Source organism: Psittacula echo, assembly GCF_963264785.1.
Source record: "Psittacula echo genome assembly, chromosome: 3".
NCBI classification, from domain to species: Eukaryota; Metazoa; Chordata; class Aves; order Psittaciformes; family Psittacidae; genus Psittacula; species Psittacula echo.
Genome location: NC_137736.1, coordinates 103,278,390 through 103,293,925, shown reverse-complemented (window position 1 = coordinate 103,293,925; position 15,536 = coordinate 103,278,390). Strand labels below are relative to the sequence as shown.

The 15,536-nt window shown below is 38.0% G+C and overlaps 1 protein-coding gene across 2 annotated transcripts in view; it reads right to left on the bottom strand.

The window, feature by feature from the left end:
- DCLK1 (doublecortin like kinase 1) overlaps positions 1–15,536 on the bottom strand; it is a gene marked incomplete at its 3' end in the record, with an annotated part of 248,532 nt that overhangs the window by 25,380 nt on the left and 207,616 nt on the right. For both annotated transcript variants that reach the window (XM_080612416.1, XM_080612417.1), the window contains exons 8-11: positions 12,627–12,684; positions 11,813–11,932; positions 5,946–6,092; positions 597–730 (exon numbers count right to left, since the gene is read on the bottom strand). In XM_080612416.1, coding sequence (XP_080468542.1) covers positions 597–730; positions 5,946–6,092; positions 11,813–11,932; positions 12,627–12,684 — 459 coding nt within the window. The remainder of the gene's footprint in view (positions 1–596; positions 731–5,945; positions 6,093–11,812; positions 11,933–12,626; positions 12,685–15,536) is intronic.

Below are 15,536 nucleotides of genomic sequence, written 5' to 3'. Positions count from 1 at the left end.
ATTAATAATTTCTTATATATTTTTATCTGAAATTTCTCTAGTCCTACCTGCCTATCCTAATTCCACTTTAAGATCTTTTTTTACATTTATATCTTAAAACTATGTTAGACCAGAATGTAGGAGTGTAGAGAAGACATTGTACTGTATTCTCGAGTTAGACAGTGATGCCTAACTTCACCTAACATGAAGCCTGCAAAGGTGACAAAGGCTGCCCAAGCTAGCAGGCACCTGCTCTGTGGAACAAATCAGAAGATGACAGTTGTGATAATGAAATCAAATTAAGTGAATGATAACTTAAAAATTACTTCTACTGTATCTGCAAGTGGTTAGTTAGTAACTCAAGCTGAGAAGTCTGAGGCCAACAACTGGAAGAGGAACCTGATATAACTCCAAAGTTGGCCATGCTCTGAGATGATTTGGACAAGATAGCCTCCTGAGGTTCCTCCCAGATAAATTGTTCTCTAAGCCATGATTCTGCATCATACTCAAGCAAAGGCACCATAAAATTCTTAATTACAAGAACTCCTGGCTAGCTTATTGATGAGAACATGCTCCACTGCGTATACATTAATGAATCATAACTAGAAGTGATTTACCCAGTTTCTGCAATGATTTCTGGAGCTACATATGTTGGGGTCCCACAAACAGTATATAGAGGTCCATCCACAATTGTTGCTAGGCCAAAGTCACCTAGCTTCAGGGACTTGCTTCCATCTTGGTGTTCATAAACCTAAATCAGGAGGAAAATTCAAAGGTTTAACAATACTGTCAAGGTAACTATTGTATCATTTACTAACTGCCTTCTAATTTACAGTCTTTTTTCTCCTCCTAACCTACAACATACTTTTCTGCATGCTTTGAAAATTCGGTATTTGGACAACTTCCCTTGAATGCACTCAGGGTGTTTGGGAAAGACTTACCTTTCTACCTGGACAACAAAGGACACAGCTAGCTAGAAGCTAGAGCCCAGAAGCAAAGGTCTGACCTTCCAGCAGTGACATTCCCAGGTCAACTCCCCACTGACAGCAATTGGCAGTGTAGGGTTTTTGAGTTTATTAATTTTACTTGCACAGATCTTAAAAGCTTACACAGGATTTTCAGCTTCTTAGATAATACAAAAGCGAGTGCACTGATAGCAGCAACAGATTCTTTCTTGTGTATTGAAGTCACAAGACACAAGCTTGGCTGGAGTGTTTCACCTAGAAACACTGTCCTGTCCTTGGATGACTGTTAAACATCAATCAGTGTCTTAGTGACATGTTACCATCATTATCAACAGATATAGGTTGGGCTGCTAATGAGCATAATTGAAAATCCTGCCATAAAACATAGTCTTCTGGGTTTTTATGGGTGCAAGGGGAGATTAAGGTATAGTCACAAGAAAAATGCTAGAACCATCAGAAAAAAATACACAATTTCAAAGTTGGCTTAATGCAAAAGAACAACTTCTAACTTGCAAGCACCAGAAATTTACCTAAAATGTTTAAAATAAAAAAGTATCTAAATTAAAACACTAGACTATGAGTCTTTCCCTAATCTAGCTGCTTGTTTGGGTTCTTTCTTCCCGTTTTGAAACTGTTTACGATGCATTTTAATTCTGTTTATCACAACAGCACCTTAAAAATTGGAAACAGTTTACAGGAGGCACTTTTTGCAACCCAAATCAAAGATCTATGCAGTTTGGCTCACCAATCCTGACAACAATTAGCAGTAAACAACTACACAAAAATAGAAGATATCATACTTCACAATCAAAACCAAAATCGTACCTATCTTGACCACAGAAACCACATTTATCTACAACTTTTTTGCAGAGAAAAATCCTTGCAAAAGCACAATTACTTCTACAATAAATCCTTGAACAGTTTACTTTATGAAAGTGAATGTTTACTTTGTGAAAAATGAAATCTTGAAGTTTCACTGTTTGCTACAGATCTGCTATAGCTAATAATAATGATAAATATTTTACAGCCCAGTTTGTCCTTTTTTAATGTTAAGTCATGTCTAAAGAGAAAACCCCTCTCTGTCCTGAATCCCTGCTACCAGCTGATAGAGCCTTAAGCAGATATGCAGAATAAACAAAATCCCTCTCCTTTCCTTATGTTATTTTTAATAATACAACTGGATCTTTAAGAGGACCAGCAATTTCATACAGATTCCCATTTCTCTGCTACTGCAAAGTCAGAAAAAAAAAAGACAGGCTTATAGAAAAGCACTGGAAAAAAAAGCAATTATTGTTTTATTAAAAACACAGATTGCTAAATACATTTGGTTCATGAAACTAAAGAAAGTGTTCTCTGAAATGGCAGTAATAAATCTAATCTCAACAACAGTTTTAATTAAAGGCTAGAGACTAGAGCTTTAAATATTCACTTGCTGAAAAATGTGGAGTGTGTATTTAGACATGAAGAGCTGAATCCAGTCTAATCAGCATCTCCTATTCTATTTCATGCAGTTATCTCTTACAAAACTTTCTGAGTTGTGTTAGCCTAGTTTCTTCATTCAATAGACCTCACCTTGTATGACTTATATATCCTAGAAACTAATTGCGGAAGAAGCTTGCTTGGCAATATTTACCAATGCAGAAGATTTGATACTGTGCATTTTCGAGTATTTTGCCCCATCTGTTTCTAGGAATTACTTTCCTTGGAAAACTACTTCAGCTGACTTACTTGTTAAATTGAAGAAAGTAACTTTTCCTCACCCCGTTATAACTCCATATAAAAAGGAGCCCAATGTGAAGCTGTGGTATGTTACTTGCCAGTCAAGGAATGTGAAAGATAATTTAACACTCATGTTATTCAGAACAAATGCTATATATGTTCCACTGCATTTAAATACTGAAGGGCAATTAAAGAAATGGGGATTAGTGCAAATTACCCACTATGCAGTGCTTTCACTGTTTTAACTAAGCAATAAAACTGTGTAATTGTACAACACTAATTGAATGCAGCTACACATAATTGTGTGCCACCATATGTATCCTATTACTATAAAGACTGTCAATATTTTCTAAGCTGCTCTTGTGATCAGTGCAGATGGCAACAGTCAGAGAAGTCATTCTCTAGGGTTTATTATATGGCTATAAAGACATCCCCTGACTTGACAAAATAAATGTGCTAAATAGCAGCAATTATGAAAAATGTTCCATTTCAAACATGGAAGACACTCTCTAGAGAACAAAAAAAAAAAAAAAAAAAGCTAAAACATCACAGGTATTCACCATACTCTTAGACAGTTAACTGTTAGGTGGGCTTTGCATATTTTGAAGATAATAAGGGATATTTAACCACTTATTACTGGTATTGCACATAGGATGTTGAGAGAGGTTGTGCTGGGTTCAGCAGTAGCAGTCATTTTTTTCTCCTTCTTAGTAGCTGGTGCAGTGCTGTGTTTTTGACTTTCAGCCTGGGAACAGTGCTGATAACACCAATGTTTTTAGTTGCTACTCAGTAATGTTCACTCTGACCAAGGACTTTCTGAGACTCATGCTCTCTCAGTGAGGAGGGGAAGCCAGGAGGAAGCAGAGACAGGACACCTGACCCAAACTAACCGAAGAGATATTCCATACCACAGCACGTCATGCCCAGTATATAAACTGGGAGCAGTTACCCAGAAGGGTTAGATCACTGCTCGGGTCAGGCTGGGTATCGGTCGGTGGGTGGTGAGCGGTTGTATTCTCTTCCCTTGTTATTTCCCTTATCATTATTATTATTGGTGGCAGCAGCAGTGATTTGTGTTATACTTTAGTTACTGGACTGTTTTTATCTCAACCAGTGGGAGTTACATTCTTTTGATTCTCCTCCCCATCCCCCTGGGAGCGGCGGGGAGGAAGGGCGGGAAGTGAGAGAGAGGCTGCGTGGCTGACTGAGTTTAAACCATGACAGAGTTTCACACATACAAAGGTTTATCAGCAGGGTCTGTAGCTGATGGCACAGATCAGTTCTAAGTATGACTGTTACTTTTGGGGAAAAGTTAAAAACAAAGTAGAGAAAGACCAAGGTGCTGCTCTCTGCCCCTCCCTCCAGTTAGTTGTTCTGCTCCGGGCAGGTCCATTATAGGCTGCTCTAAACCTAAAGCTACAACTTGTGAGTAGCATAATGGCAGGGGAAAAAGGGCTGATTCTCACACTGGTGGCCAGGAGAACTTACTGTAACACTACTGGGGTTTGCAGGTGCCAGACCATGATAGTAACAACATGAAAGCAGCAGCACAAGAACAAGGGAAACATACTGCCATGACCAGTTAGGTGAAAGGTTATAGACCTGCAAGCAAAAGGCAGGCTAGAGAGGGCAATTAGAAGGTCTTTATCATCAGAAAGATGAAGACCCATATGGCATTATGCAAGTGTTTTATAAATGCCATTGATATAACCTTAATTGCAATCTTGTGATAGAAGGAACTACACATCCCATTTGACAGACAAGAAAACAAAAGTAGAAAGTTCAAGAGACACTAAGGCCATAGACAGACAATATCCAAGACAGGGTCAGAACTCACATGAGGCTGTTTCCAAAACATTCTTCTAAACCAGCATTCATTTATTTCAAGGACATGATAAATCTTAGAGAATTAATATTCAAACACTGACTTTTAAGAGTTAGGATGCTGCAAGAGGTGAAGTGCTGCACCCTCACTGCTCACTATGAATATCGATGTAGGACATTTATGTGTGCACAGCACTGGAAAAGTCACTCAGAATCAAATCAGCTACAATGCAAACAGTCTGATCATTCCTGGTTGTGGAATCCACTCCCTTTTGCCTCCACCTCCTGCCTACCTTTCCCTCTTCCCTCAAAAGCTTAACTCTCCTGTTTTCAGACTTTAGAGACATGTCAAGATAGCAGAAGGGCAAGCCTTGCCCCAGACCATGTCACAGCATTAATGAATCCTCTGCATGCAGTCACCTGTGAACACCAGCACAAGGACTATGAAAGCAGTATCAGTCGTTTGTATTTAGTGAAACTTCTACCTGACATGTTTTTAACAGTTTCTGGAAGATGAGGGCAGGCTGCTTCCTCACCTGGAAATATAAAGGCACCTGCTACTAGAGGAACCTCAACTGTAAAAATCCCCCTCCCTGGAAATTCAGTATGATCTACTTGAGTCAACTTTCCCGTAAAACTTCTTCAGTGTCAATCAGGACTAAATGCACTAAACCATGCCAGACAGCACAGAACTGAGAGAACTGATAATCTAGGTATCTTAAGCACTGTTTTATGGTCACAGAATATATGGAGAATTGGGACATCTTGGTACCAGAACATGTTGGCAAATTTAGGAAAACTCAGAGAACAGTGAAATAATCAGAAGACATAAAACTATATCAGTTGGACAACACAATTGCTGCATTCAAGAATGAAAATTCTCAGGACAAGGACTTGTTGCCAGGGTACGTTTTTCACTGTCTTCAGTGGATAGGGGTTATACAGATTCAGCCAGGAAAATGAAGATTTAGGCTATGGGACTATTTGAAAGATGCAGCAAGGAAAGGAAGAACATTGACGTTTCTTCCTGGTTGTGCTCTGATGTACTTCATGATTAGGGTACAACATTTACATCCACAATGTTTGTAAAACTGAACTGCTGCTAATTACGTAGGCAGCTGCAGAAGTAGAGAGTAGTCTGTTGAGGACAGAACACCTCTTTGTTTATGAGAAACTTGAAATTGTACTGCAGCTTACTAAAATGTCACTTCTACTGATCACTGGAACAATTTTGCGGCTGTGTCCTGGGGAACAGTCTAGACATACCAGCTTATGTTACTGTACTTCTTGTGATAGCTGTTATTCTTAGGAGTGCTTACAAAGCTAAGGTTAAAAAAAGGACCAATGACTTAAAAGACTGAAAAAACTTGGCAGGTGTGTGGAAGGAGGGAGAAGCGCAGACCTTCTCTCACACATTCCCAAGTTATCAACAAAGCCAAAAGTTGCACCTTCACTTACCAGTAGATTCTCCGGCTTAATATCCCTGTGGACAATGTTCAGGCTGTGAAGATATTTGATGGCACTGGCCAGATTGTAAAGCATCCCACTGGCATCTCTCTCTGTATATTTGTTGGTGGAAGTAATAGCATCGAAAAGATCTCCTCCCTGCAGTAAAATGACCATGGCATATGAGCAATATTGCTTGTGAAATGAAAAATTTAGGGAAAATCAAGGAGCATCATTTATAGAGGAGGAAGATGGAGGAGTAGGACAGTTTCCTTGGAGCTATAAACTATGGGTACTGTGACAATATCACCCATAATGGCAGTTGAATATATCAGTAATTCAGGACCATTTGTCACGGCTTAGCTGGTCAGCCAAGAGGGAGGAGTCTCTACTGCAAACCCTTCCCACCTGCTGCTGCTTTTGTAATATCTCCAGCACTTGACAACCTGTGCGTTCAGAGCCCTTGTGAATTTCTGGCATGCCAACATGCCCATGATGATGCCACATACCAACCCCTGCCACTTTTTATTATAATCATGAACAGGCTGATATCAAATTTTTGCCCAAATCCTGACTGAACTCCAGAAAAATGAAGGAACTCTGAGTAAAACTCAAACCAGCTACCTGTCATCACTGTTAGTGTGTTTTAAAAGTCTGTTTCCGTCCTTGAAAACGTGGATTTTAGAAACCTCTTTGTCTAGACAAGATGTGAAGTTTTTGGTAGTGTGATGCTTCTTGAAGCTAATACTGAAGAACTTCCCAACATATATGTCAGACAGTCATACTGGAAGATACTTAAGAATTAATATTAGTATTTCACCACAGCTACAAATACAGATGGCAGCCTGTGTCATTTCCATCTCATTGTGCTGTCTAATTCAGCTAAAAGCTACTTCCAGTGAAAGAAAAACAAGAAAGAAAGAAAGAAGAAAAGAAAGAAAATTAGGTGAAATTCTCGAAGTTGAAATAATCTTCATCAGGATCTAAGGCAGCCATGACATTTGGACTGTATTTCCAGAGCTGAGTTGGCAAGTGCTTGGAGAAAGACCAAAAAGTAAGTTTAAAGAAGAAATTAGGGAGGAATCTTGAATCTTGCCAGAGTGAGGGGAAAAACAAAAAAAACCACATTTGAGAGATACTACTCAGAGGTATTGGGCCCTTGGCCAAAATCAACGCAACAGCACCATAAAGAAAATACAGGGAAAAAAAAAGGTAGTGGTGGGGAGAAGGATAATTCTGCAAAATCAGTGCAAAAAATCCATGCCGCAGTCAAAACATGAAGATAAAAAATAAATACAGAAGACTGTATTTTAAAGAAAAAAGGTAGGTATTTTCTGAAAACAAGAGATGAAGCTCAACTTTTCCAACTCTCAGGATTTTATCAACAGCCTCAAGTTATTTGCCTTTTTTTTTTTTTTTTTTAAGAAAAAAAGGCTCAGCTCTTGTTTTCACTAAGAGAAAGGAGGAGAAAGAAAAACCATAATTTTCCCAGGAACCATGGCTACAGAGACAAAGGTAGGAAAAGACAAACACCAGAGACTCAAACCTGAAAAAACAGATCCTACTTGCTAAAAACCCCAAACAAACTATTAGAGATTTTGTATTGTTGAGGTGCAGCTGAAGCCTGCCAGGGCAGGTTTATTCCCACTGTAGATGCAAAACCCCAGCTTTTGAAACTGCTTGCAGCCAGCCATTGTGAAATATGGACCACATCAAAACCTCTTGCTCTGGCTGATGACTGATCAAGACACATCAAGATACATAGTGTCAAGAAAAAGAGGAATAAAAGGCCAAGCTAAACCAGATAGAGGATTACAGAGAAAGGCCAAATATTTGGCAAAAGTACAATACCATGTACTTCATGGCATTATCTGATCCCTAAGTATTAGATATCAGCAAGGCAAAAGATGTGGGATAAATAATCTATCTTCCATAAGATCCTTCCTGTGAAGCCCCTGTACCAGCTGCTTTTTAACATGAGGTAGTGGATTAGACAGATCTTTGGTCTTATCTAATATATTCCAGATGCTCAGGAGAAGTGTCAGTAACATCAGCAAAAGATCTGCTTCCAAAGAAAGAAAACTATCCAAGCTGAGATATAAGGGGCAAGAAGGAAAGAAGCTGAACCTTAAAAAGAGAAATGAAAATTCTGGCCTTAAGTCAGAAGAAAAAGAATAAATGTTGATGTGCAAGATAAAAAAAAAAGTAAACTCAGAAAAAGACAGAGGCTGCAAAGCACATTAACAGACAGTCAAGCCAAGCTGAAGCAGAATAATTTTCTCTATTTAAGCAGTTTACTCAGTAAGGTTTCTTACCACGTAGCCTGATAAGAGAGCATATACTTAGGCTGTAGGATTCTCTGCAGTGAAAACAGAGGTGATACCCTGGAAAGAGTTAACAGAGCTGACAGCTATATCAGGCAGAATTGTTTTCAGACTTCCCTTTCCCTGAAGAGCACTTTAACCTGCAAGGTTCTGCTTAGCTGATTCACACAGCAGGTCACTATCATTTATTCAGGCACAAGGGGTGAGTTCAGAATGACATTTCAGTCTTAAATCCCCGTTTCTGGAGTGAAATGGGATCAGCAACATCTGAATGCAGTTTTTATCATCTGTGCACATGAGGAAGTATACTTGGAAGTACAGTAACCAATTATTTATTTATTACCTTGTTATGTAAATGATATAATCTCTGTTTTCTTCTGCAAAAGTGAAATCATATCCTGAAGCACTAAAGGAAACTCTTCAATAAATCTTGCTTGTTAAACTGGCCAAACCCCTGTTAGGTTTGAAAAACAATTTTGTTTCGCCGTAAAAAGGCAATGTGCCAGAAACTAGGTCTTTGCTTCCTTTACAAGCACCACTTGCAATGTGTTTATATTTGTATTTATGAAGTGCTTTTTCTTACACTTTACAAAGCAATGAATGGCCTATCTGCCATGAGGTCAGGGCAGTATTTGCAGCAGCCATTTATGTCAAACATGTTACTGCCAATTAATGCAGAGTGGTATTAACTGAAACTGTGCTCTGCAGTATCAAGCCCTTTCTCCTTGAATTTCTCTCCTGTCTGTGAGTTTGATTTAAAGTCAGGTCTTCAAAAGTCAGTCAATAACAGATGGTTAATCAATTTTAACAGTGTATGCTATGAAATGGTAACAGTCAGCAATTGGTGAATTAACAATTAATGTCTTTCCAGAAATACCTTCCCTGGTGCCCACAGAGTGCAACAAGTTGGTTTTTTTTTTCTAAACTAAATATTAAGGAATAGATGTTTGCTTCAAAGAAACAAGGCTGACTTCCCAAGATCAAGACATTTCTTCTAAATTTCTTCTATTATTCCACATAAAAGAACATTAAACCAGTGCTCTCTAGGATATCTAAACTACAGAAATGTCTATAAAGCCATTCTATAGCATAACTAAAAGCATAAGTATGTGCAGAAATTCTAAAGAGTAAAGCAGAAAGAGTGCAAGAAAAGAGATTTTTCCAGAAAGTGAATATAATGGATGGTTTTCTTTATAGAGATCTGTAGGCTAGTTATTTTGTAAGAGTTGTCAGTCCCCTCCTCTCTTACTTAGCTGAGTAGGACTTTGATTAAAAATCCACTGGAGACATCTTTCAAGCATGAATAACACAGCAGGTTGCACCCATAAAACCAGCTATGTACTTATGTCTTGCCATGTTAGACAAGGCACAGCTTTTACTTCTTAGCACACCTCATGGGGCCAAGATGAAGGATTTGTCAATGCGTGCTGAAGCCTGGCTGTTATATTACAACACCATGCAGAAGTATTGAGGCACCTTTGAACAAGCTCTCATCAATGCTGGAAAAAACCTACAATAGCATGGATCTCCAAGTGAGCTCACTTATTGTAGAAAAGAGCAGTAATTATGATTAAAATAGTGTTAGATGGCTAATGGAATCTGATATGAAGCTGTGCTACTTCACATTGCACTTCTGAGTGTGAGAGGGTTGTGACTATGAAGAAGGTGTGGAAATTCTTCTGGCACTGGTTAAGCAGAATGATTTGTGATGTGGAAGAGTGCCAGTACTTTGCTTTTTTCTTAGGATTTAACTTCTCTACCAGAGACAAAATGGGGATGCCGAGTACCTTGTCAGCTCCTTGCCACCAGCATGTCCCAGACCGCCTCCTCGGAGCTTGGAGGTGATGGACAGTAGAGTTAGTGGTTAGAGTTAGTTCAAACCTAACAGGCTCACATTGCAATCTTCTAAGCGGTGGGACATTGTCTGAACTTCTCATGGATGATAAGGCTATTCCAGCACACCAAAGGACTGGGAAAATCTGTGGCCATCCACTCACAGGCCACACTTGACATGCAGCCCTGCACTGGAAACACAGCTTGTGTCACTGGTGCCGCCATGGAGCATGAGGGATAATGGAACAAAACAAAAAACTTTTCATTCTCCTTGGTCTTGTATTCCAGCCTACAGATTGAGAAGTTCCTTAAGAAACACCTGGACCTGGGATCATCCTATCCAACATCTCAATGAGTTGCCTGTATTAAGAACATCTCCTAAACTTCACCTACAACCAGAGCAAAGCAGATAACAGTCCTGCTTGCCAAAATCACTTTCTCTCATGACCTCTACTGATGCCTTTTTCTAACCATGGATACAGAGAATGTTTGTCAAAGGTGACAACACTTGTAAATTTAATTTAAATGTAAATGATCTGTGTACCAGAGTTCAGAGTACCTGATTTGCTCACAAGTGTTCAGCATGCACACACAATGGGCCTGCACACAAGTGCTGCTGCAGCTGCAAAGCTTTATTGTAATCTTTGTCCTTAAACACCTAAAACTGTGGATTTCCCAGGTGGCATGGTAGGCTGTCCCAGGAGAATATGCTTATCAAGACACAGAAATAGGGGTGGCTGCTGGAAAGATGTCCTTCCCACAGAATAGCTGAGGAAGGAAGAAGAATCACTAATCACTAATTTAGTGAATGTGAAAAGCAGGCGTACTCTGTTAAAATAACCATGGAGGACAAGATGTCCTCAGCAGTTTTCTGTCCTAATTTGTACAATTCATGCAAATGTATTTTTACCACCTTTTATGCACAGTGACATACTTGTGCATTAGTACCAGAATCCAGAGCTAAATTAATACTTCTTGCACTGCACAGCTGACAGTTTTTGGGCCAAGAGGTGACCTACTCTGAATTTCATAATCCAGTCTGAATATGTCATTCCACCAGCAAGAGAAATAAGTGCATGAGATCTGCAAGTTACTGTGAAGAAATAAATAGGGTCCCAAGTATAAAATACTGCATTCACAAACTTACTTTTCAGAATAGAACCATGTTTTAAATAGCAGGTTTTTCTCTTTCACTTCCTCTCTCCTCCATCTTAAATTTAGATTATTATCAAAAGGCAAGCCTCACAACGTGTTAATAAAAAGCAACAGAGAAAAAGGATAGGTAATAATGTTTAAATTTAATAGAAATTAATAAAATTTAATTAAACTATATTTTATCAAAGAATATTGAATTTTGAAGGCTGGTATTTTTGGATATTCAGACTGGGGGCATTTTCAATTCACCTCAAGGCAGATGCATTTCTTTAAGTTGAAACTTTTTATAGACACTTTTTTTGGGGGAGCAAATAAAACTGGTCATCTTCAAAGTACTGTTCAGACTGTGGCTTACAGAAAGTTAAACAAATATTGGAAATATTTGAAAGTTATAAAAGAAAAATCTGACAGTGTGTTACACATCTTTCAGTAGGGTGCTGGACAGAGACTCCTTCCATTCTAAATTATTCTGTGACTCCATGACTTTTAGTAAGCATTAATACCAATAAAATTTCTCAGTACGGTTGAAACAGCTCTTAATAAGCAGCTTGTCTCCAAAATACTCACTTTTACAAGTTCCATGACAAGGTACAACTCAGTTGGCATGTCCATCTCCTCAATCAGAAGTACAATATTGGGATGCTTAACTCGTCTTAAAATAGATACCTCATTCTGGATCATGTGTTCCTGCCACACAAAAGAAATCTTTAATGACTATGGGTTGGTGGGAAAAACTTTCACAGTGAAAAAAAAACAAACAGAGAGAATTTGGACCTGCACAGACTCCTCAGGGTTTTTAAAAAAGGTAACAGATGTTGCCTCCAGCAATATGGAAGGAACATGTCTAGAAACAACATCCATGTGATAACTGAAAGAAAAAGAAACACATGAACAGAGAAAAGTTAAATATGGAAGTTTCTAAATTTTTTTTCTCCGAAGCAGCATCTTTTGTTATAGATTTCAAAAGCTATCAGTCACTTGGTAAAAATATGACATCAATTTGATTAACCTTGCATACTATTTAGACATAGTGACCAGCGTTGTAATAATTATTGGTATTATTTTTCTGTTTTCTATAGCATCTGGAATTATGAAAGTTAGAGGACATTATTACAGGGGTAAAGACCACAGGGAGTGCCCACACACAACCAACAAACTGGAGAATGAACACACACCTCTATGGCCACGTCACAGCCATTTATACTGCTACTCCAAGGGTCTTCACAGAGGTCAGGCAAAGACTTCAATAAAAACTATTCTAACAAACACTTGCCAGGAAGTAGACAAATACTAACAGCTTCTCGAATTGATCTCTTACAAAAGGTTTCCTGGGAAAAAAAAAATCAAAGTCTTTTGTCTTTTATGAGTTTTTCATACTTACTTTTCCTCTACATTTACTTTTTTTGATTATTTTCAGAGCATATTCTCTACCAGTTGATCTGAAGAAAGAGAAAAGAAAAATTTCTATGTTCAATCACATTGAATACTTTTCTCAGTCGAGCTAGTATTTGTCATTTGAGCACAACAGGTCTGGGCAATAATTCCATTCAGGTAATAGTTCTGTCAAGAAATGAAGCTTGGATTTGACTGGAATTGTGAACTTGATCCAAATTTATTGTATGCCTGAGGAAAAAAGCAGTAGCTTTTTTTTTTTTTTAATGAGGACATTACAATGTTTTCAAAACAAAATAACCTGATTTTTTCCATTTTGTATTAATAATTTTTATTTCTTCTGCAGTTTTATGTAAAAACATTATACAGTATTTACAAATCCAAACATTCTAAAACCCCAAAATTGTTTTCTGTTAGACAAAAAAACCTATGGGCTATGGAACATATTTTTATTTTAGATCTAAAGTGAAAAATCTTTTGTTTGCACATCTGCACTCACAACTGTTATGATAGAAAAGTCAGTCTTTAAAATAATGTTTTATGTATTCAGTAAGTATATAATATTTAGCAGAGTTAAATATGATGTTTAGAACAGAATATGAAAGTTTCTGGAGACAGTAAGAAGTTACAGAGAATTAGTTGAGCCTGAGGACACATTTTCTTTTGACTGAGTCTGGTTTTTTTTTAAACCATCCAATACTTATCACTACTATACATATATAGATAGTTATCATATAGAATGCTAACATAGGAAAATAAGCCTGTAGACAAGTTAACAGTATCAACTTCCACTTCTTAATCAAGTTACAAAAACAAAAGATGGTTGTAAGGATGAAACCAAGAAGCTCTGTTCACAAACTCTATTTACACTATAAGATTAAATGGAGAAAGATTAAATATGAGAAAAAGCTCTTAACAAAACACTTCCATTTTGTAATAAAGATCTAAACAGTTTACAGATGTCTATTATATTGCCCTTAAGCATATGTCTGGTTAAAAAAAAATTAAGAAAAAATAACCTCTCAAGCATACAGGGCATTTTTTTTTCATTGTTCACTTAGCAAAACATAGTTAAACTGTTAGATTGAACTAACATATAGTAAGTTAATTAGAGAAATGAACATGCCTAAAAATATGCACAGTCTGTCAAATAAGACATGCAAAGTGAGTCATAAACAGAAAGCACTGCATTAGGAAAATGACTGGGTATTTCATTGCCATATTTAAGCATGGAGAATTCTGGCAATATTAATTAAAAAAAAAAAAAGGACTTCAGTAAAATTAAAAAAAAAAAAAAAACCAAACAAAATATTAATTCTGTTTGAGTTCCCAGGGAGCCAAGACAGTCTGTATTAAGACAGCAATGGCTTTATTAAGACGCTCAATAGCTGTGCAAAGAAATCACACTGGATGATGATGTTTATGACTTGTAAAAAATGTACAGCATGGCTGTTCAAGACTTGACTTAAGCAAAGCAAAATGAAAATCTTCTCATATCTGTACACAAAGGAGTTTAACGCTACAGCCTCCAGAAATGGTCCTCACTCCATGTGGGGTGCCCCTTTCTGGTGCTGCTGTTTGGTGGCTACAGTGCGAGATCAGCAACAGGACAGGCAGAAATAGAGACACTATTTTTGGAGAATGAAAGGAGGAGGTAGGAGAGAGGATATTAAAAATTAAAATATCTGGGGTTCAAACTCAGACAAAATATGCCCTCTTTCAATAGGAGCTGCCTGCTTGCCCTAGGAATGCTTCCTTTCTGTCATGAGAAAGGAAATTGATGGTTTTTGCTGGCCATGGGAGACTCCATGTACTCCAAAACACTGGGAAATCTGATCTAGTGAAGAAATGTCAGAATTTGGAAGTATCTGAAAGTAAAAAATGAACACATATAAAAACACCACAGGACAAATTGCACATATGATAAAGTAGATTTGTAATGAGCAGATGACAACTCTGACTGCTCTTTGTTTTCATAAAAAGAAAATTAAAGCTAAGATAATGCAAATCCTTTCCCTTAAAAAGCTGCAGAACCACAGTCTGTCAGCAGCACTGCAACTTACACACCCGCCAAAAAGTATGCACGGCCATGCCAGAAACTCAGAGTGAAATGGGCATATCACCTCTCACCCAAACAATGAAAAGGGGCCACACGAAGTAGGAAACACATTATAGCTGTATGAAAGTCTGGACCTGTAACCCTACAGCGGGACACAATTAGACTTCTAGTTCATAATAGGGTCCCGTGCCACATTCCCTGGCTGTTCTAACTTTTTGCAAAGCTCACAGAAATTTCCACTGCACTGGAGACAATATTTATCTTCATAATTTTTGTGTGTGTATTAAATGTTTGTGTGTGTGTACATGCCTGTGAGTTCACAGATGCACAGAATGGGACTTAGAAGTCCTCACGTGAAAATTTTAAGGATGGCTTATGGTTTCTATTTGGACTGGTTGTTGTCAGAGGAAAATGCCTGTTAATGCATCTGAAGTGTCAGTGTGGCTAACCAGTGCACACAGGCTGATCTCCACAGCTATGGAGAAGAAGAATCCATGTGATCAGTGAAGTTGTGTAACAAGACCCATTCCTACTTGCTTAACACCTCATGGTGCTATTCCTTTGAAGTCCAACGCACACAGGAATTGTACATCAGAAGAAAATGGAAAAGTCCTCTGTCCCAAGTATCACCCCATCAATTCTGTCTCTGCAAATGATGGACAAATCAGACTTTGAAGCGAGGTGTTTTTTGCTTAGAAAGACTGTAAAGAATGCTTTTGAAGGGGTTTTACACATACTGGATTTAATTTACCCTCTGAGTCTTTAATTTGTCCTTCCACACTTATCATAGCAAGGGTATACTCTTTAGACGTGGAAACTATCAGAAATAATTCTACAGTA